At 33.7% G+C, this 23,938-nt stretch overlaps 2 protein-coding genes and 1 long non-coding RNA gene across 5 annotated transcripts in view; 1 reads left to right on the top strand and 2 right to left on the bottom strand.

The window, feature by feature from the left end:
• Positions 1 to 23,938, top strand: part of LOC139982309 (uncharacterized) — a 540,410-nt gene that overhangs the window by 190,565 nt on the left and 325,907 nt on the right. The window lies entirely within an intron of this gene.
• Positions 17 to 4,755, bottom strand: LOC139982338 (uncharacterized). Its single transcript, XR_011798143.1, has 3 exons — positions 4,615 to 4,755; positions 1,493 to 1,683; positions 17 to 331 (listed from the first exon to the last, which is right to left on the bottom strand). It is a non-coding gene; the product is annotated as an uncharacterized lncRNA (long non-coding RNA).
• LOC139982303 (uncharacterized) overlaps positions 20,843 to 23,938 on the bottom strand; it is a 168,376-nt gene continuing 165,280 nt past the window's right edge. For all 3 annotated transcript variants that reach the window (XM_071995005.1, XM_071995003.1, XM_071995004.1), the window contains exons 10-11: positions 21,886 to 21,983; positions 20,843 to 20,923 (exon numbers count right to left, since the gene is read on the bottom strand). In XM_071995005.1, the coding sequence (XP_071851106.1) occupies positions 20,858 to 20,923; positions 21,886 to 21,983 (164 nt within the window). In that variant the 3' untranslated portion in view covers positions 20,843 to 20,857. The remainder of the gene's footprint in view (positions 20,924 to 21,885; positions 21,984 to 23,938) is intronic.

The following is a 23,938-nucleotide window of genomic DNA, read 5'->3' as shown; positions in this document are numbered from 1 at the left end:
TCCGCTGCAGAGACAGGAGAATTCTTGACACCATTACACCAGTCATACGCTAGCTGGAGGGTCAGAGTTGATTTACCGTATCCAGCTTCACCCACCACAATACGCCTATTATATGACCTTGAACTTGAATCAGTGAAAATGTTTTTATACGAGCTCAAACGTTCTTTCTGTGAGTTTTCGGACTGGGTTTCTAGGAAGTGTTCAATACCTCCCTCAACAAAAACCTTATCTATACAATAGAGTCTGTCCTTAATGTAGGGAATTGGTTGTAATGCGTCATACTGCTTTTTGTAAACAGTCTTCAGAGAATCTAGAAGTATGCACTTCTTTTCTGGTAAGAAAATATTAAATAATTAATGTTATTAGAACAAACACGTAAATGTAATGCTGAGAAACGTCTGAAGGTATTCCTAGTATATATGTTTATTTTTTGGGTTCTAAATAAACACCAAATTAGCAGCAAAATCTATAAAATATTGTGTACTATACTTATAGTGCACCTAGAAGTTATTCAATTTTAACAATCTATTAGGTCACTCTCAAAGGATAATTGAAAATGTCAGTACATTCAACTGCTCATAACATCAAGTAGCGATAGTTAATGCACTATTTAGGTTCCTGTGTGAGATAGGTCATCTCTGTGCCGGATGTTATTTCTTTCACTAACATCTCAGTACATTTCAATATCAGATAAGTTACGTTTCATTCGTTGTTTTACTTTAGGCAGGGAGCTGTTATGTAATAACTCTTTAGGTCAGCTTATAACATACTCTTTAATAAAATACTTGTGTGATACAAATACAGTTTTCATGGACCGAAGATACGGTCTGTTACAACATACCGATAAATCACATGTTTGGCTTTATTGAGTAGTTGTCATAACTCAATGAAGCGTGAATGTTTTATTTTGATTTTTTTTTTATAATGACACGTATTTAGCAATCAAGAGATTATTTTAAATTTTCTTAAAACGACTTCATTGATGTCACTTACAAAAGATGTAATTGTTTCCAATATATGTAATCATACCAAAATGTAAACAGGGGGGGGGGGGTGAGGACAATACCATTAGTCTATGTGAAATAGACAGTTGTCAAGAGCACTTATCAAGAAACATTTAATCCATTTGAGAGATATCACAATATTAATGTTTTTTTTATAGACAAATAATCGGATACAGATCCTAGTGGCATTGAAATGACACATTTTCAAAGTGACAGCTCCCAAACACTAGTTTTACTTGGGATATGTTCTAAAATAATATATTTGGTGGTGTTACGCCTGACATATAAGCCAAGATGATGATTAGGTCTGTGTCCTTAAAGTCACATTGAATTTGTCGCAACTTTAGAGCATCGATGATTGTAATTATATTGGTACTACAGAATGAGGTGTTTGTTAGAGAAGTTGAACTTTTCCATCCATGTTGTTTTGCCCCGTTGTGTAATGTGCATGCTAAAGAATAAGATAATACAGTGAATGTGTAACTTACCTGCTAAAGTGAGTCCTGAATGTGATGCTGACGCCGTTCCTTTGTGAGTGTGTTGTTTTTTTCTCCGAACGGCTTTTTTTTTACCTGGCATTTCAAAAGACTTTAAACAACGCTAATGACTGTCAATTTGTGGTTGAGATTAATGTTGCGGCATTCATTGTCGATTTCCTTGTCCTCTTCGATGGTTAGTGCTAAAGTACAAACAGAGTAAACATATTGTAACAACCAATAATCAGCATGACTTGCTTACATAGTTTAATCTATAATACACAGTGTCTATGAAATACTGTTTGGTATTAAGAGGAAGTAGTTATACTCTTTCCAAAAATAAAAACTGGTTATGACTTATAAGTAAGAAGCCATTAAATAATTCGTTCTGTTCCGCCTCAAAGGTGAGATGTGATTGCATTCTGGGTGTGTGACTGGCCATTCCATGCAATATCTATCAAATTACCATGGCGTTTAAATGGATCGGGTAAGTCAGAAACTCGGTGTAGTCATCATCGTTCTATTACGCTAAATGTTCATGTCTTAACGTGATTGGAAGATATTCAAATACGCGTTCTCTAGATATATTACAGGTTAATACATAGGGAAATGTGAGCTAACTGTTCTAACGTTGTAAAAACCATATGACTTACTGGGTATTAATTCATTAAAGGTCCTGTGGCCTCTACTTATACTGTCGACATGTGATTTTAAGTAATCTTTAATTGTAATTCTTAGACCAATCTCTGGTAACAGAATTATGAATTGAATCAGGACTGAAGTCAAATTGGGGGCTATTATGAGGAAACAAAAAAGTCCAAAATTACAGTTCCAATAAAATATAGATATAACACATCATCCAAATGATTAACAGAGTAACAGCGTTTGCGAAAACAACTACCAACTATATTGTTTGATAACATTGGAATCAGAAAAATGTTCATATGTACTTTCGGGCGTCTGTTAGATATAGTATTTACTCTTCATATTTTATCATGGCGATAACGAGATCTTGAAGATTGTTTATGATAATTTGCGACAAAACTAACAAGTCACCACATGTCTAAATGCACGTTCAAATTCAATACGATTAGCTAACAAAGTAAAAAGAAAAAGTAAAAATATGGAATTATGAAGTAGCTAAAGAAACTAGCTATTTGAAGTTTGAGTCTTTAACATAAATCGTATATAAACTGCTTTAAAAAATGTTATATTGCAATGAATAATCAGTTGATATATATTTTGAAACATCGGAATATTGAAAATTCCAGATGAACTGTGCTTCACAAAAAAACAAAAAACCAAAAAAAAATCGTTATTTAACTTTTTACAGTAACGTACAACATCAACATTAAAATGAAGATTCAAGAAACCCAAATTTAATGCAGCGTATTAAGAATACATGTTTAACAAAATATATATAAAGATATAAAGTAACATTGTGTTACCTATTTTGATATTGTAATGTTATTATTTTTGTATTAAATTATCGATTGAAAACATTACCTTTTCAATGTAGGGAATTAATGTTTGTGACATGCAGAGTGACGTAGTCCGAATAACAAGTACTTCTCAGAGCTCGAGGTTTAAGTAATGTTTTTATGCGATTCGTGTACCGAGTATCAGTGTCCAAGAACAGCATATTATAATCCGAGTACGAGTACTTTTTAATTGTTATTTTAGTTACTAAAGTCACAAGAAAGTCTTGTTTATAACTTCTCCCTTGTGATCATTGAAAGTGACGACATGTTGTTGACTCAGATATGAAATTTGAGTCGAACACAACAACATTTCCTCAAAATCTATACTGGAATTGGCTCTTTAATTTGGGCCGTGGTGGTAACGATCAACAGTCACTACAACCTTACAACATATATCGATACCTGTATCATCTGCGTAGTGTTTTACTCATCCTTAAAAAAAAAAATAGGTAAACTGCTAAGTATTCTATCTCTAATACATATTATACTGTGTTCAGATATTCTTATACAAGAGACATTCCGAGTAAATGCATATGCAGCGACGTGTGAATATAAGAATAGATGGGAGGTCATGGCTTGCCGCTACCACCGCCAGTCTAATGATTCTCCATATGAACATTTTACAAATAACACTTTAAGAGTATTTATTAACACAACCGTGCTCTGATACCTAATATAACACCTAATTCATACTCTAAATATGCCTCAGAATGCACCTAGATGAGGATCACTAAACCCTCGAGATTGTACTTGGCTTCAACGACCTAATTTGCTACTCTTCAACCTAACGTATGGAATATTCCATTTGCTGTCGCCATTCTAAACAGGTTCACGCCCATATCTTAACCTGTTGGGGAAAGTGAGAACTTGTCAATTCGCTCTCTATCTGTGAAATTCTGTCCACGCCACTATTCATCATATAGTTCTCAGATATTTCTTACCCAAAATTTCTGTCACTACAATACTGGTTGAAGGATATGTTATCTCAGCAGCAAGGACTTGGTATTTGAGTTAAAACGTATAGGTCATACAAACCTAGCTAAGATGGTATAAGTGTAGTCATATTTTTAACATGTAGCATGTTTAAATCATTCACGGTCTTGTGATCATTACTCTGAGACACCATCTTTGCTGAAATGTAAATGTATGTACATTTTCTCTATTATAGCAAATAATTCGTTTTTGTAACCATTGTCAGCATCTGGCCGGATATGTGACGTCCTGAAGAAACGATTGCCAAGCCAAATATCGCAAACATATTTCACAAAGATATGCCGGTTTAACTCCGTTTTGCCCGTTTTGATTTAACGACCCCTTGGTCGAATTCCGAGTCAAATTAGAATTTTTACTCCAATACTGATCTACGTAGTACTTCCTTGGTCAAAGTGACCAAGGAAGTACCGTAGGAAGTACCAAGTTTTTACCGTATATATGACGAACCTGTGCTTCAAAGTTTGTAAATGGATTGTAAGGTAATACTACTCCATGTATATGTTTTCTTTCACAACTTAACAAACCCCATTGTGATTCAAAATTGGTATATATATATATATATATCAGCTAAAAAATAGAAATATCTGACAACAAACATGTCCATTTGAAATCCAACTGTATTGCCCAGTAATGGAAGCATGATGATATTCTACAACTTACCGTTGGTGTACTGGAATTAACGAACTATAACTAACATCTTCAATCCTTTGCAAGGTGAAAAACATAAATCATTATCCGCATGATTACAAAATGGCGTAGTACGAGGTAAAACTATACATAATGAGCTAATGCCGTTGACGCTTGTAACGACTAGTAATAGCAAATTACAAAGTTCATATTTACCTTGCTGGATGGTTATTTGTTGAAGTCAACATTTTGGGATATCGTTAACTCCCTCTGATAGCCAAAGTTCATGTTGACATTTGATAACTGAACTGGGGTATGTATCAAGAAAGTATTTTGCCCGATATGATATGATGGTTCAAAATGAAGTCGTAGTGCTCTTAGGCAAGATTGCACTTGTGTAACATGGAATTTATCGGAACGATAAAATAAAAGTGGAATTAATTAATCAATCAATTAATTAGTCAGGTTCGATTACGTTAAGTCAGTGCTGTTCTAACCTATCAAAAGTTTATTCCCCTTTTCTTTCTTGTTGGCTGATTTTCATGAACCTATTTCTTAGGAAATTCTTGGAGATAAAATTGTCATCGTAATTGATGTTCAATTGTTTTCCAATAATGTGTAAAAGTATAATATTACTTATATAGTCATCGCGTCGCATTTGTATCAACCATTTCTAACTAGCACTTAGTTTTAGTAAACACCCTAATCAACCTGGAACAATTGCGCAACCACTTATACGCCTGACACTGTATGTATATTTTGAATGATGGGGAAGGGTTGAGGGTGCAATGATAGAAAATATATTACAATTAAATGTATAACGTGTATGTGTAGTACATTCTTATAAATCTATAGATAAGCTGTCCCCTGGAGGATGTAACATTTGATCTATGACTCCAGTTACTTGATGTTTGCTGCCCCTTAATCTGACAAGGAAGTACGTCTCCGGAGTTAGAAACTTAAAGGGATATGGTGTTATACGACTACTCATTAATAGGAATATTAACGTGAATGTGGTAGATGGTTAAGACTCAATACAACATTTATGTTGCCAAAGCAGCAACATATATAAATTAAAAGCCTTGTAAATAGCATTAATCCCATATTTTCTTACTAATAAAGTCACAATACGTGTTAAAATAACGGCAAAGCCCATTTAGCAGAGTAATCTGTCATATACCGAATGATAAGAGGACAAGGGGAATATTATTTATTTCAAATAACGCAACAATGAAAAAAAAAAACTCGTTGCTAGTTAAAGATGGGGGTAGATGAACAATGGTGGTGAAGAAAACAGGTTTTACACTAATCTATCGTCTTGCAGAAATGTCCGGCACTAATTAAACATGAAAATAATTGCAATGAAAAAATATATGTAATATAGGGTACTGTCACTCAGTAATTGGCCACAGATGCAGATGCAGTGTAATAAAGCAATAAAACCGATCAGTGTTTCAGTATTTTATATTGTATTACCTTTCCTTATTTTGGTGAAATCTGAAACAGTGTCGCGTTTCATACATAAGTCCGTATTCCTTTTATTGATGCAAAACATCATATCATTTTCGTATTATTTGAGCGTGCTCTTTTGGAAACGCAAACTTTTGTTGGGTGAACCACAAGATACTTTGCAATATTGCAAATAGTTGTCATCAATACAAAATTAGTTTTGCGCTCTCTTCGAAATAATTAATTGACAGAGATTGGTCATTTTTGTTATATACAATTAGTAGTTAATAACTGGGTGTGTGGTTGAAACAGTTGGAAAGAAAGGCATTGAATAATTAAAACTGACCTGAATTTGTGTTTATTCATTTTGTTGTCATTCAGAAAAGGAAGAACTTGATGGTGATGAAATTGTTACCATCTCAAAGAGTAGCAATGAAAACGGTTGTAATTGTAAACATTCTTCAACTTTACGTATATTGCCTAATCTTAAATCGATGTTTACCTTATTTACAACATTTAACGCGTTAATATTTGACATATGATGCAAATTGTCTTAACACTCTGATCAATGAGTATGTTTTTAATCATAAAATACTTTACACCAGTTACAACTTAGACAGTTACAGAAGATATGCAATATGTAGTATAATCATATGATAGTATAATAATATAGTATCTGAACGATTTAGTTCATCTTTTTCTCTTCAATTTGCGATGAGATGAAGTAGAATTTAATACAATGAAATAAAAATTAGCATCATATAACATTTCTAATGTAGGTCACATACAAGAAAATGATTCTTTTAGTGAAAAAAAAACTGGAATCTTAGTCAAGATTTTGGGAAGGGATCATAAGGAACGATGAAAAAATAGAACAAAATACAGCTATAACAAACTGTTAGTAAAATATGCTAATACAATGACAATGACAATGAAACTGTTTATTTCCAACACAAAAGATAAGTACATTTTCAACAAGAATTCAATACATATAATCAAATAATCATGGTATTATATATAATTCAATGAAAACTACCAAAGATCTAATGTGTGGAAAAGGAGAAAAACTGAAGTGCAATACTTATGAATCGTTTTCCTCCAAATATGTGTTGAAAAGTATAGACAAAAGAATTAGTCAAGACAGGTTAACATACATAAAGTTACAAAAATAACAGAAAATCGAAGAAAAAAAGAAAAGATTGAGAGAAAAAAGAAAAGAAAGAAAGAAAAGATTGGGCATTTATACAGATTTTACATTAATGGAGATAATCAATTTGAACTAGCAGTGGATAACAACATTTGTTTGTACATTTTCTTAAATAATGACTGGGTTCCATTGTTCTTCAGTTTATCATCAAATGAATTCCAGAGTTTAACACCAGAGATGGAGATGCACATCTGTTTTTTTGGTTGTTCTTGCAAAAATTTGTTTAAAATTATAATTCTTGTGCCTTATATTATAAGTATCACTAGATGCAAAAGAAAAATAGCTTTGTAGAGTGGGTGGTAATAACTTATGAAAAACCTTATACATGAATACACCTGTATAGAAATCAATTAGTTTGGGTACAGTTAAGATTTATAAATTGTAAAACAGTTCAGAAGTATGAGCTAAATAATGAACATTACATATTATGCGAATGACCTTTTTTGTTTTAAGAATAAAGGAGGAGTAATATTGGACTTATATGTGTGCCCCCATACTTCTATACAATAGTTCAGATATGGAAGAAAAATTGCACAATATAAGGTATATAATGCCGCTTTGTTTAATATATGACTTGCTTTACGTATGACTGCAATACTTTTAGAAAGGTTACTTGATAGATTCGATATGTGTTCTTTCCAACTCAGTTGATGGTCAATAAAAACACCAAGAAACTTTGTCACATAAACTCTATCAATTCTTACATCATCTATTGTAATTTTAGGATCAGCATTATACGAACAATTGGAAACAATCATATAATTTGTTTTCTTTATATTAAGAGATAGTTTATTTACAGCAAACCAGACACTGAGTTTCTGGAGCTCCTTACTAACTAATCTGCTAACTAATCATTCTCATGGGAACAAAAGATATTTGTGTCATCAGCAAACAGTACAAATTTGAGTAATGAAGAGATATTACAAATGTCATTAATATACAAAATGAATAACTTGGCTCCAAGGATAGAGCCTTGTGGGACTCCACACACAACATTACAAGAATCAGATTCTAAATTATTGATGTGAACATACTGTTTTCTATTGGATAAATAACTCTCTAACCAGTCATGAACTACTCCACGTATACCATAGTGTTCAAGTTTCTTTAGGAACAAATGATGATCTATAGTATCGAATGCCTTTTTTAAATCAATAACATCTCCAATTGCTGATTTTTTACTATCAAGTGATGATGTAATTTCTTCACTTAATTATAATAATGCCATTGACAGTGCACAATGGAAAGCAAGTGACAGTACCGAATCAGTGGCGGTGTTCAAAATAGGTCACGTAAAATACGTATGACATCAATGGCCAACTGATGAACACTAGTTACACAAATTCGTCTTCCGGGAATTTCAAGATGATTTCCCCTTGTCCACCACCTAAAAACGAAAACGCCACGCGATATATTTTTGTTATAATGTCTAAACTTAAGAAAAGGTATTATGTTCGGACGATTCAATGATTGGTGTTCAATTGATGTGTGAACAATACCAGCAGTCCTGGAAATGGAATACATTGCCTAGACTTCATAATCAAAAGGACAGAACAGTTGTATTGTCGCATAATCTACCTCTATCAATATCTCTCCAACGACTTTAACTGTAAAAAAAGGGGAAAAACACATTAATTGTTATAATTATTAGGATTTCAGAACGACCGATGATATAATTATAATATGAAATAGAAACACAATATATCAACAAAACGCAACGAAAAATGGCTGAATATAAATTTAGCATAACCTCTACTAAATTAAAGAAATCCATAAAACGGTAGCATTTTACAGCTCTTAGTTAGTTTCATCATTAGATACGGACAGCCGCGTCATAGTTTTGTTTAAGTGCGTTCATTGTTCAACTAGATGATCACGTGAGTTCATTGTTTATCTTGATTGCTCAGCGACCAATCACAATATGTCTCTTAAGTGACCGCGGATATTGGTTGAAGCTATTTTTCGTTGTAACAGAAGAAGCTTTTTGTGACCCTAATAAGAGGACGCAGAAACCATGTATATATTATGATACATCAAACGCTCTAAAAACATTCCAGTATCAATTATAAAGTCGCGCTGTTTCAAGTAAGGCGTTTTGTCGCAGTATCACAGAATCGCAGCCAAGATTTTTTACAAGTAATACAATGCATTGGCTATTAAACAAGACTTGAATATATCCGAATTCCTAATTAATTGCCACAATACTAATCATGTGATGAGTACGTAAATGAGGAAACACGTAATATAATTACAGGAAAAACTGAAGAAGTTCCAGGATTCAGCAGCCGATGACCAGACTGAAAATGTAGCTTGCAGTGGCGCCCTTCCCGCCCGTCGGAAAAGCAGAAAACTAAATGTAGAGAAATAATAAAATAGTCATTTCCATAACAAGTCATGGGAAGTAGGCCTAAATCGACTAAACCAGACTAAAACAAAAATCGAGATTTGTTCACTGCAGACGTACCAAGAACGTTATTAAGTTCTAATTATCTACGAAAACGTTCAAGAATAGCGGAAAACAGGTAAGATACCTTACCAAAGACATTGTATAATGTAACATATCTCCGATTATGCTGTTCAGAACGAAAGAGAATATAGAGGAACTACAATGTACCATACCGTTTATATTCTTTGATTCCAATTTCGACAAAGAAGGGCCCAAAGAGGCAGAACTCGGCAGCAAGCAACCATCAAACCTGTTTCAGAAACCAATAAATAAAACAAGCACTTGAATCTTACAGAGGACCCAAAATATCTCTAATCGAATCAGCATAGCATGTTTATGTTCAGTAAGGCAGTGCGTGTTTTATTTATGTTCGCCTGTGGCGCTTCCACATATTAGTGTGATTGTTTTGAGTTATGGTAAAATAGTTTACTCTTTAAGTCCATGATTCCAGAGACGCTTATATTTAAAATAATCACAACTATGTTCAAATATTGCTGATTTTAGGTGACAAAGTTTATATGTCTGTTACTCTCAATAACGTATTCATGGTCTTACATCAACTGCTTGAATCTTGGGCAATACTGTATGTACTCTAACGTTGCATTCACTTCGTTTTGACTTATTTTCCTCCCTTTTTCTGTCGGTATGTCCATTATCTCTAGTGATGTTATGATTGGTAGAGAGATACCAGAGCAGATGATAATATTCCCGTCTCCATCGAGCTCTTGCCAAATTCACGCAGTATATAGGAATCTACAGAAAGGAAATAAGAAGCTGCAGTGTGAATTTGTTACATTCCTAAATACGCTACATTAATGTAAGATATTCCATACTATGTTGTTGGTTCTTTAACAAAGTGAAATATTTATCTACTATAGAATGGAAAACAAATTGAATAATTAAAATGTATAAACAACCATAAATAGCTCGCTTTATTCCGTTTGAACAGATTCAAGCAATTTCTGATCTATACGATTTACTATGAAATTTGGGTAGGTCTGTGTGCTGCTAGGCACACAACAAGGGTTGGTGTATCTACGTATAAATAGAACAGACTCTTTTAAATTTGATAGAAAATAAATGAAAATACATATTAGGATGATACGTACTTTGTGACAAGATGCATTGTGTAAGAGCTCTATCATATATCCTTGGAAATGTTTACTGTCATCTTCGCTTAGCGTTACTGTATTTGACATCAGTTTATGTAAGCTCTAACGGTCCTCAGTCTGAAAACAAAAGAATTTACTTTATACTGTCAAACAGTACATGAATGTACATGCCTTGTGCATATGTTACTAATATATTACGAGAAATGGATACCAACGAATTGAGTACAAACCATGTGAAAGATAAACACACGAGAATGTGTACGTTGTTAATGTAAGTAGATTCAGTGAACCATTAACCGTCGGAACAATCTGAAATGCAACATTTTTTAGCGGTCACCGAAAAATAGAAGCAAGAACTCCGATGATCAATGAGATATTATAGCATATTTAATCAATTTTGCGAAAACAACTAACGTGGTTTGTATTCTTGCTACTTATTCTACAGTCTTGTAGTATCATGTAACAGGGGTGATTATTTCAGCACTATGGCAATTTCAATTCCCTAGATGAGGTATAAGGGAATACAATTAACTAAACTTAGATGATTACATGGAGGAGGCATATCCAAAGTGAACTCAACATTAAGGCTAAAAGTAAGTAGCAAAATACTGCTTAAGTAAAATAACGTATTTGATAAGACAGAAAACAACACTTTCGTATGTTATATGATGTAGCTGACTGACGCTTCTTTGTAAAATAACCGACCACCAAATTTAAGCATTGTAGCCGTTTCCAAACGTTAATTAAAGTCAAGTTATACAATAAACTAGCACACTGCAATGTATTAACCAACCACTTTGTATAGTACGCCTCCAAACATGAGAGCGCAATGCACCATAGCTATAACATTATTATCACAATCAGACTGTTTCACCAATATAAATGTATTCAAATCCTTTATCATAACTAATACGTTCTAAGAAGACACAATGCAGTCTTCCTTTACTGATATGAATGTGGTTGGGGTACTTGTCACTGCAGTCTATCTTACAATAGTCTCAATAAACCAAAGTTCAGCAAAACGAAAGCAACTATTGTATGAGCCAAAACTACTTTGTTTATTGAGCAAACAAAATCATCCATCAATTATGTAGCGACTGATATTTCGTTATAATCAAGGTTAAAGCGAGTTCAGCTGTTCATATAAACTACGGTAACCTCGCATAGGCAGAATAATGTTGGCGATATTTTACAACAATGCTTGAAACTTGAAACCAATGTTAGTACAAACGGCATTATTCAACGTTCAACTAATTATATTGTGGGCAACAAACAGAACATACATTGATCGGTTCAGCTCTATCAATGCCATTACAGTACTACATATATGTTTAAATATAATGGCAATTTAACGTTATACAGTCTAGACTTCATAATTGTGTTATATTAAAACAGACATCGACATAATATTTACCGTTTTATATCATTGGTACAAATACAGCTTAGCCATAACATCCATCACAAAGCTTCATCACTGTGTAAAGGTGTAATTAAACTAATACTAATTTATTTCACAAAACATGGATGTCAATGTTGAGCGTCACTTATACTATTTACAGAACTATGCGAGGAGGTAATGGGCGTAACATTTGTGTGTGTTCACAAGTGTGGGCGTGACAACAGTGATATACTGGTGGGATTGAAGCTGCATGATAGGTTTAGTGATATTCGTGTTAGATAATTTGTCATCAGTAAAATTTTATACAATAGCTTGACAGTAAAGATGAGTAAATACTGGACAGTAGACTGTTTGAACTGACATGATTTGGGTTGAAACGAGTTTGAACCGATGTATGGTAGCACTATGCTGCCAGTCTGTATTAAACTAACTAAAGTGATATCATATGTTCGCCATATATATTATCTTTTTAACAAAGTGTTGTTGAAGGCCCAAGGTCATCAAACATCGACGTACCAAGTTATTGTAATCATAATTACAGCTATTGTTAAATTTACTACATGTAGACTTTACCTTCAATACGTAAGAACCATGAATCTCGTTTGAGATCAACATTAATTAGTTGTTTAATATATTATTACAATGTTACAAGCATTACAGATTGTGTAAACGTAGTAAAAACACGTTTGTGAAATGGTTAGCTAACTTATAGGAGTAATTAATAAAGGCAATCAAGTTCGTATTTGTAGATGACATGTATTCATTTTTATAATTTATTTAACACAAGAAAATACTTCTTTCTACCCAGTTCGGTTAACGTATATTAAAACATAGAAATATTGAACTTCGTATTTAGCTTTCGAGACAAATGTAATGCTGAAGTATAACAGTAACGTAAATCTTCTTGTGTATTACTGTGTGCAAGTTCTATGATCTTAAGTAATACATCCCTACATCCATACATCCCTGTCATGGATATACATCGTTTATTTAACAGATTATTTAACAGGACTAAACAGTGACAAAGACCCTTGAATACCGGAAAACGGAACGGAACATTGACATATGAATACAATATGCCACAACCAAAAAGGGTAACCACTGGATACAGCCGTGGTGCATGTAGTAAAGATGATCTGCTTTGACAGTTCAAATATTTAATTAAACCAAGTTCTCTCTTGTGTAACACTGAAATCGAAACACTAATTTTTATTGGACGTTTTGTGATGAAGTTAATTATAATATCAATTCACATGGCAGACTTTCTGTATATAATATATAATAATATATATATATATAATATATTCTGTTATAATATATTCTGTATATATATTTTCTTCAAGATATAGCGATTATATAGCTCGTAGAAAGATCAGCTGAATACGACGTTTTTTCGACACTGATACCACCGGTAGGTCAGTTCATGTTGTTTTTTCAGTACTAGATTAGACACAGTAACTTGCTCCTCTACCGCCTTCCAGACAAAGACTTATCCCAGTTCCAACGGGATCAAAATACTGCTGCTCGTCTCATCTATTTAGTCCCTCGTTTTCATCAATCGCCACCTGTTTTAAAAGCTTGACATTGGATTCCTCTCATTATGCGCAACACTTTTAAGATTCTTCTGATAACATTTAGAGCTATACACGGACACTCTCCTATCTGTCAGAACCGTTACACCCTTACACACCGACCAGGATGCTTAGGTCATCCAGCCAGTCTTTTCTCGCCGTCCCACGGGATATTTCCTTAAAGTCATTTAGTCAACGTTTTTTTTTTTCTTACGCCTCTGCTTCTATCCGGACTGCCCTCCCGGCTGACATTCACCCTAGCGACTTTTGAACTCTTTAAAATATATTTTAAGAACTCACTTACTTGTAAATGCTTATGTTTGATTTTTCTTTCTTTAGCGCTTAGAGGCTTTTGTATTTTGCGCTGTATAAATTCCTATCATGATTTCTCGTGAGCATAAACAATTGAAGAACGGCACTCTTGTGGATTTTGAGTCGAACCCAAGAAAGTAAGCATTATGAATAGTAACTATATGAGTGGTATATCTGCTACATTATATATTTAAACAAAGCTCAACAAGTGTCATTAATTGTAATACAACATACATTTTTCCATCTAGATAATGGTATCATGATTAATACTTAGTCACAATATTGTCAAAGGTAGGATTATTGATTGAATGCCATAAATCAGAATGGGTTTACTTACATCTATATACAAGAAAACAAAAATAAATTAAACTGTTAGCAAACTACAGGGGATTGTATCCTTACGTTGCCGTCCTGACCTAGTACGAATCAGCAGAGAGAGGATGTGGATGCATCGCCTTCGCACCATTCAACCCCATGGGCTCAACATTCAGGAAGGACATGACTAGCTTTTCTTTTCTTTTCTCCCCTCGTCCCCCTCCCATCACTCCTCTTCTCATAACCCTCATTCACCATGTTTTCTCCACACCTTTTTTGTATTTGTCCTTCTCCAGTTTATTCCATACCCCCTTCCCTTAATCATACTACTGTCCCTCCACTGTTTATCTCCTACCTCTCCTCTTCCCCTGTTGGTTTCTTTCTTTCTCCTCTCCATCTCTTGTCTACTAATCCCCTTGCATCTATCTCTTTGTGTTCACCATGCTCATTAACCTGTCTGTGTAATGTGCGTGTTTCTGACCCTTCTGTTACTGTTACTTGTCATTTTCCCAATGAAGAAGATCATGCTAGGATCGAGACGGAAATTGCTATTATGATACATTTAGACGTTGCAGTTTGTAAATGGATTCAAGATGGTAAGGGAGGCAAATGGGAAATGCTCCGACTACTCTACAGCTAGCGTCGTTTGAGCCTTTATTCCCCCGACTGACGACACAGGTGGGTCCATATATGTTTACTGTAAAAAAGACACTTTTCCACCATCTCTCTTTAAAATGTACTGCAACAATGAATAACTCATAATTAAACATGCAGAATGACGAGACAACAGGAACTAAATGCACTTGTTTAACACAGCTTGTGTACAATCAGGGGAATCACATCACCGGAAAACCACTGTATATCACAGTCAACCCAGTAATGTATAATCTCTATATGTTTATTCCTATTGACTACTCGTATAAAATATACTCTGCAACTTCAGCCAATCCCTACTACCCCCTTCCTGAGCGAACAGTGGCTATTCTTGGTTAACAACACTGTTAATTGAGCAACATCTAATATCAACTTACCATACTAGTAGCCCTCCGATGGACCTGTAAAAGCACTTCCTTATCCTTAGCAACATATGGGTTTCAAGCCTGCACAGCATACTCCAGATGAGGCCTAACCAACTGCTTATAAAGGCTTACTACTATGTCCTCTCTCAGAAAACTTAAGTTCCTCTTGATCATACCTAAAATCCTATTACTTCTTTTAGCAGCTTCAAGACAATGTTTAGAAAGTTGTAGAGATGAGTCAATGTAGATACCTAGGTCTCTATCCACAAAGACGTCCTGTAACTCCACACCATTAAGATGGTTGGGATACTTTTGGTTATTACTATCAATCTGCATTACCTTTGCATTTATCAATATTAAAAAAAAAACATGTGTCACCCCTGAGACCAGGAAAAAACTATCCAAAAAAGTTTGAAACGTCTCAGTTTCGCTGTTGGAAGAGACCTCAGAATACAATTTGGTGTCATCAGCAAACTTCTTAGCTGTACACAAATATCTCCGTCAATGCCATGTATATAGGCAACAAACAACAATGGACCTAAAACAGACCCTTGTGCAACCCCACTACTGAAGAGCCAAGAGAAAGCACAGCCTTTAATCACCGCCCTCTGTTTCCTATTACCAAGCCAATTATCGACCCAAGACAGAAAATTCCCATTGACAGCCATATTCTTCAGCCTAAGTAAAAGAAGCCTAAGTAAAAGACAATTTATATGTATTAGTATTCGCCGTAGTGAAACAAATTTGCCACGTTTGACAAAACAGGGCAATATCACATATCTGGTGGAGAGGCTTACGAAAAGAAAAAGTATTATTCATAAATACGCAGCAAATAATGAGTCGATAGGCTAATTTAGTATAAAACGTGAGTATGTGGGTAACGTGGGTTTCATTCATTTGCCGTCTTAATGTCAAGTTTTAACAAACGTTTAAATGTACATATACCAGTCTGCTTTCCATGCGTACAAAAGCAGAAACAACGCTATTCAAAAGATAAAATGTAATAACATAGGTTAGTTCTGTTTACTTTATTTACCGATCGATAAATGCACTCATAATATTGATAAACAATTCACTCTTATTAATTTTATAATTCCCGGAATTTAATTTAATATCAAATTTCAAAAATTGAGTTTCTACTTTGAAGCTACAGCATAATGGGTAAATACTGCATGTTTCCATTCCTTTACAGGAAACCAATACGCTTAATAAAATAAAACAATTATATTAGCAATTGCAGAGCAACAAAAGAAAGCTAAAATGACGAATTTATTCTGAGATACCTTTATCAATTAAGAAATTCATTTGAAATTGGCTGATTCTGTTGTGCTCAGGTTTAGTGTATAACCTCTATAGCTCTAAGAAATAATGAGGATTGAATCTTACTTTTACACAAGAAATAATAAGATATAAATTCCCGGTTTACATTTAAAGTTCTCTCCAGTAAAACACTATGCATAAAAGGCAAAACTTAAGAAGCTAAGACGGGCAATGATAAGAATAAGGAATACTAATACGTAAGAATTAAAAGAAGAACATATGAGGCCTTATCACTACAACATGCATGCTTTGTTCCTTACTGTGGTATAACGATGAAATAACTTTAATATGGATTGAATAAATGTTCTTTAATTTAATGGTATTTATTGAGAACAATTTGTTTAATTATTATTAATATGGCAAGACCTTTACCACATTGAACGTAATAAATATAGTAAATCATACCATCTCAGATGCAATATGTTATTGTGTGACATTACGGTATGATCAAGTGACTTCATTATTGCAATGAATATTCTCCACGTATTTGGACGTATTGCGTTTCGCAAGCTTTTTTTTCATATTTTCCTTTCAACTTTGAAATTCAGAAAAGCAGTTATTATATTAAAAAAGTCACCGGCGCATCTTATGTTTCACAAAACATCAAACATGACTTTAGGAATAATGATAGTGTTGATAGTGTTGATATTGTTGCCAATAGAAAGGAAAAAGTTTATTCCGATGTAGCTTCCTAAACCTTTCCGGATTTTTACAAATGAATATTATCTTTTCTGTTGATAATACATTGATAATGACTTAAACCTTCTTTCTAAATTACTCTTCATTTCATCAATCCAGTTTTATAAGATCTACTTTATAACTCACCCAAACTAATATTTTGCCCTAATTTAACAGTTATAAAATGTTACACATTAAACTATGTGCCTTTGTTATTCATAACAAACGTGTTACTTGATGCCATTCGATAATTCCTCCATTTAAATGTGTGATACTTCTATATACTATCAACAGAACTAACGGTATATCTGATAGACTAGTATTCCAGTCGCTTTGTTTGATGAGATTCAGATGTTTGAATTTCTTCACATCTATCGAACTGGGCTGGCAGCATATGGTTTTTAAATGCCTAGGACTACAATATATTCATAATAGCATACATGTACCACCTGGGCTGAAAGTAATATATTTGAACGGTTTAAAGCACATAAAGAGAAGTGGGTGTTATCGGTCACATATATAAAACAAAATAAACTTCAATGAATAATAAAACAATTTGAGGAGATACTTACACAAAATTAACTACATAGACAAAAACAAATATTATAATATATGTAGTATGAAGTCCCGACACAATAACAGTAAGATAAAAAAGGAATAAAAAAGACACTATACACATGGAGCTGAAAGGAGATTGAGCCCATTTCATAATTGCAGTATCATGCAAATATACAGTATAATAAAATATATGGGTACGTTATTTGTTTATTCAAATAAAGATAAACAAGTTAAACATGCGAGTAGTGGCAAAGAGACCCGTTGTCGAATCTCCTGAACTTTGAAAAGTACTGCAGGAGAGTTTCTTGCCCACACATTCAACTCAGGAAATCGATGCCCCTCCTCTACCGTCATTCGAGAGGAAATGGTTCAGTTTTGGGCATGTTTACATTCAGTCGGGCGAGGGGGGGGGGGTGGGGGTTAGACCTCGCTACCGTGTTAGTTACATATCTTTCTGATCTCAAACAAAATAAAATATTATTTAAGTGCAAGGTCTTGCCCTTAGACCTTATTATAGACCTAATTAATGCGCCAATGATGCCCAAACTTATTTTATTCTGCGACACCTTAGTGTTATATTTACATCAATGTCCTCTGTACCTGACAACGTTATCGTCATCTTCTTATTCTGTATCAAGATATCGGTTTCCTCTCGAGACTCTCCAGGTCTGCTGCCACGGTTCATATCTGTTGAGAATAAAGTAAGATCAACAAGTAGATAATGCTAACCGAAATATCTGAGAACTCCTATATCATCCATAGTACAAACAATAGTCACCAGCACATCCAAGTAAACATATGAAACAGATTGCCATTTTAAGATCATATAAGGTATGAATTTCTCCTTTTAAATTTATATATTACCAGTAAGTGAATTGAACAATTAGTCTACGTTCCTTCCGCAATCGACAGCTACATGTTAAATGATACTTAGAACCACATTGGCCTTGACAAGGTAAAAATATCAAATTAATGTTAACAAGCAATAATGAGTTTTATATTAAAAGTGAAATGAGTAGGGTCGGTCATTAAAGAGGAGCCGAATGATACATTACTGTTCTGTCCTCAGCGGAGAGGTCTAATGAGAGAGTTGTACAATTCTTATTTGGGTGTAACTGCTGTTAAGTTATGTACACTAATTTTACAGATTTGAAGTTAGTGTGGCCTTTGTTAGCTTTGGTGATAACGAAGCTTTACATACACCTATGATAGACATAAGAAATCGTAAGTCGTGTTCTTTATCCCGCAGTCCTTCAATAGTAATCCAAAGTAAAATAAAAAAAAAGCTAGAACATTGCAGAAACAGACGTAGACAACACTTTTCCTTTCAATGTGTCATATGGCGTAGTCATTTTTTTACAACTAAAAGTTCTTCATAACTTTAAGTGATTTGCCGTTACACATTGGTTTCTCATTACAGCAGAATTTGAAGATTTGAAGGAATAGTAGCGAAAATTACCATGTTAAAAGTTTTTCAAACGCACGGTTTAAAATAAAGCAACTTTGAATAGCAATTTTTGAGTTAATTTCACAAATTGACAATATTATCCTTAGTTTTTAATATTGATAAATTGCCATTATCATAATGAAATAAAATGCCATAAGCCACTTCAGGAATGTTATGTGCCTAAACAGTATTGAAATGAATATCTCGCTTTAATTGAATAGTCTAAAGCAACCTCGTATGTGTATCAGTGTTTTAAATAACAATAATGATCCGCTGAGATATTGTTAAAAACATTCGGAGTCACTCTATTAAATTTGCATTATCATTAGTTTGTGTTCTTTTAAATACAAATGCCAACTTTAAACTTTGATATTGACTTAAATATTTTCACAAAAGTGACATTGTAATTATTTGGGTACAATGCCGTAATTATAATGGTATGTTCTATGTCGGGATTAAACAAAACAATTCCTTTTAATGTTCGTTTTCATATGTTTAGAACTCGCACTCTATGAGCATCATTTCCTTACCTGTAGCGATGACGAAAGTTTATCACCTGATGACAAACAAAATCAACAGAAATATACGTAAAAATAAGATAATGATATAGCCACATTCAGATTTTACTATTCACATACCACCCTATCCATCCTACAATGTGCATAAAAAACCTTCAAAATAATGAATTAAAACAAACTTAATTGTCGATATCTCATAGTTGTATGAAAGAGGGACATTTTAGAGCTAGTACTGTTTCAGATGTTCATATTTAAGATATCTAGCTTGAAAGTCTGATACGAAATATTTGAATCACACTACTAAGGCGAAATCAATGATCAGTTCAGTTCCTCGGTACAGTTTTTCATTTTAACGTTTACATCCATCGTTTGTGCATTACAATTCTTTGATATTAAATAAATTTGATTACTTTCTGATATCAATAAATAAATAATCAAGATTGTAATGGATTGCCCCAAAACAACAAAAGCAGAGGAAAACCACTCCCAGCTGTTTTTTGCCTCTTACATAACATTACACCCACCCAAAGTGTCTGCATAGTTTATTTGTCTGCCTAAAGCAAAAGGCCAAAACGTTAATTGAAAACAGAAAACTTTGAATTTTAAGGGATTTGTTTATATATTTTGTTCTTACTTTTATTTATTTATAAGACGTATTTGATTATATGATACCGTATAGGCGTTGTGTTAATCGACCACATCTTGTTGAACATGTTCCAACGCCTACATGTAAAAAGTGTGTTGTTGAAAGTAGTTTGTGTTTAACCAAAAAAATAAAGTGTAAATGTTTACGTTGGAACATGTGTTATGGCTTTGAATGATTTAGTTTATGGCTATTAAATCTGGAATGACACAAGTATCTCACTGTACACATGTATATGTATGTATCATACTGACCGATTTACTAAATGAAGTATAATATTCACTATTTGCATAACATTACCTCTTGACGATAATCTGCTTCTGTCAATTCATCTCCAATGGATTTCGTCTGTAAATATGGTAATATGAATAGAGATGAGAACAAATACAAGAACATTTTAATTATTTTCCCAGTAAAATGATAGTGTTGTCCAGTAGGAATAATATATATATATATATATATATATATATATATATATATATATATATATATATATATATATATATTTATAGCGAAATAAGTAACTGTATAAGTTTGCGAAACATGAAATATATCGTTAGCTATACCATAGCAAGTAGGAACAGTTTCTCCTCCTCCTCCTCCTCATCCTCCTCCTCCTCACCAACACCACCACCATCAGTACTTTAACATGAAATCCATCATCATCATCACCTACCACAACCGTTGCCGTCATCGTCATCGTCATCATCGTCGTCGTCGTCGTCGTCTTCGTTGTCTCATCACAATCATCACCATCATTATCATTATCATCATTACCATCATAATCATCACGACCTTCATCATCATCACCATCTTCTTCGCCTCTACCACCATCATCACCGCCACCACCACCGTCATTACCATCATCATCACTACCAACATCACCACCACCATCATCATCACCATCATCATCTTCCCCATCACCAACATCATAATCATCAGATAAAACCACATATTTTACCTCCCGTTTAAAAGCATTGTAAAGCGGTACTGTTTATCTATGAACACACGTTTGTATACATCATAGCCCCTTGTACCTGTCATGGATCACATAACACACCGTGAAGTTAATTAACATGTTTTATGATATTAGCTTGATGTTACTTCTGCCTCACTGAAATGTCAGAGCATTTGAAACATGTTGTTTCTGCCATTATATAGTTTAGATGGTGCAAACTAAATATTTTCGTCTAAATGTTCCTTTTGGAATGAACAACATTGTTTCAAACTAAGCTTCCATTCGGTGAGTTTCTTTTAGTGAGTTGAACCATCAAAGGTTCCTATTAAAATATATAATGAGAGATCATTACCGGAAAGAGTAGAGAACGTCTAAATGTCAGCTTCCAACGACCAGACTGGATATTTAGTATGTAGTACCCTTCGCACGACCCATTAGGGTACCAGAAAACTAAGATAAAAAATAAAAAACCAAGCAGGATTAGGGTAAGTTATCAATATCAACAAACAAAACAGATGATACAAGACAGAACGGAAGTCAATATTATAATCTATGTTTGGATCAGGTCAAACTTCCATGGATTTAGGTACTGACGAATACACAGTAAACAATTGAATTCCGTTCATTTTCAAAAGGCATCACTTTAAACTGAATAATTCATACAGTATGCTTATCAGACCGGTCAGTGAACTAATTTGATAGTTTCTTTGGTTGTTTAAGTCCATTAAGTTTTGTCTGAACACAAGACTGGTAACTTGAAGATTGGTGAAACGTGCAAGAAGAAAGACAAAGGAGGGCAATCAGTTTGACGTGTTTTTCTCCAAAGCTAAATGTGTGATACCGACATAATTATATCACAGGAATGTATATATTAACTTTCTGGTTGCATAGCAACACTAAAATATGTTTACAGTAGCAGGGCCAAGTTCCCATTATTCGAGAATTGAGAAGACTGTTTAAACATATTCACAAATAGTCAGCATCTGTCCTTTAATATACATGAAGTAGATATATGTTTGTATCATAAAGCAAACATAAATTGTGTTTGCAATGTTCATTTAAAAAAAAATCTGTCTCGATTAGTTAAGGTTAAGACTTAAGAGACTTAAGACTTAAGAGTGCCCTCAATTACTGAATGCGCAAAGGGTTGCTCCTTTCATTGCATTGTGCAAAATCTCACGTTTATTATCTCATTTTCATTAAAGTCTAAGAAGGTTGTTATAGTTTTACAAGTTTACAAAGAGCTGCAGATAATTGCATTTTACTTGTATTGTTTATTTCAGTTATTGAAATTAAGATAGCAGATATTTGTAAATGTATGTATTCCAGTAATTTGACTTGAAGTATTGAATTTATGTCTATTAAATTTTTTTCTCAGATATCTAAAGTTATTACAACTTGAATGTCGTGTTTTATCTAACTTCATGTTTCAGATCTCTTTGACATTTATGAAATTGCTCATAAACATTGCAGATGACAAAAATAAAAACAAAGTTGACCATTGGAAAGCAATCTTATAACCTAAGCATTTGTCCTTATAGTGTCAAGGTTTCATACAATCCATGATCCTTTATAGACAGATATCGGTAAATTGATCAGCGCTTTGATATAGAATATTCTGATGAAAACATGAACAAGCTACATTTTACTTGATCTATGTTCGATTTTCACGTTTGTGTACTACCAGTCGTACCGCTTCCTTTATTTTACCGCTAGGAGAATTATTTCACGTTTTTACTCTGTAGTATGTTGTTATTTTAATTTCTTCAAACCATACCGCTAGTGTTCCTATTGTATTTAGTCTAGAACGTCTTCAATAGGAACTTTGTATGTATTTTCATCAGATTCAGGGCACCAGCTACGTTCATGCCAGATGTCATTGTATTAGACATGTACAGCCCTGGTGATATAGTCCTCACTCCCACCACCCTACTACACTCAACATCCCCATCCCCAAACTTTCCACGTCCTGCTAAAAATGTCCACAACGTCATCATGTAATCTTACTTCAGATAGAAAGAGATCACTCTCGTTAATGTTAACATATCCAAGCTCTACTCACTGTTATATCAAGTAGTAGCATTTGATTGTACTGTACATGGTCTAGGCTTCATTGACGTTTGTAATCTTTAATATCTCTGTTTTTTTTCTTCTGTGCGAAAGTAAATGTACCGAACGCTCAGTACATTACAGTAAACTTAACTGATTTATTAAACTTGTTCCAAAACTCTTTCTCAGCTTTGTCATTCATTTGTTAAATATCTTTCTTCGTGTTTGTTAATAGAAGAAATAGACTTATTGTGACCGGGCTTAACATGATTTAAACTGTATCTTTAATTTTCTTGAATTTCAAGAGGAAAAGGAAACAACAATCTGTACAGCAGAAGGCAAGACATAGTCATCAA

The sequence above is a fragment of the Apostichopus japonicus genome, chromosome 16, assembly GCF_037975245.1.
Source record: "Apostichopus japonicus isolate 1M-3 chromosome 16, ASM3797524v1, whole genome shotgun sequence".
Taxonomy (NCBI): domain Eukaryota; kingdom Metazoa; phylum Echinodermata; class Holothuroidea; order Aspidochirotida; family Stichopodidae; genus Apostichopus; species Apostichopus japonicus.
The sequence above is the reverse complement of the archived record's forward strand: the minus strand, read 5'-3'. Positions and strand labels throughout refer to the sequence as shown.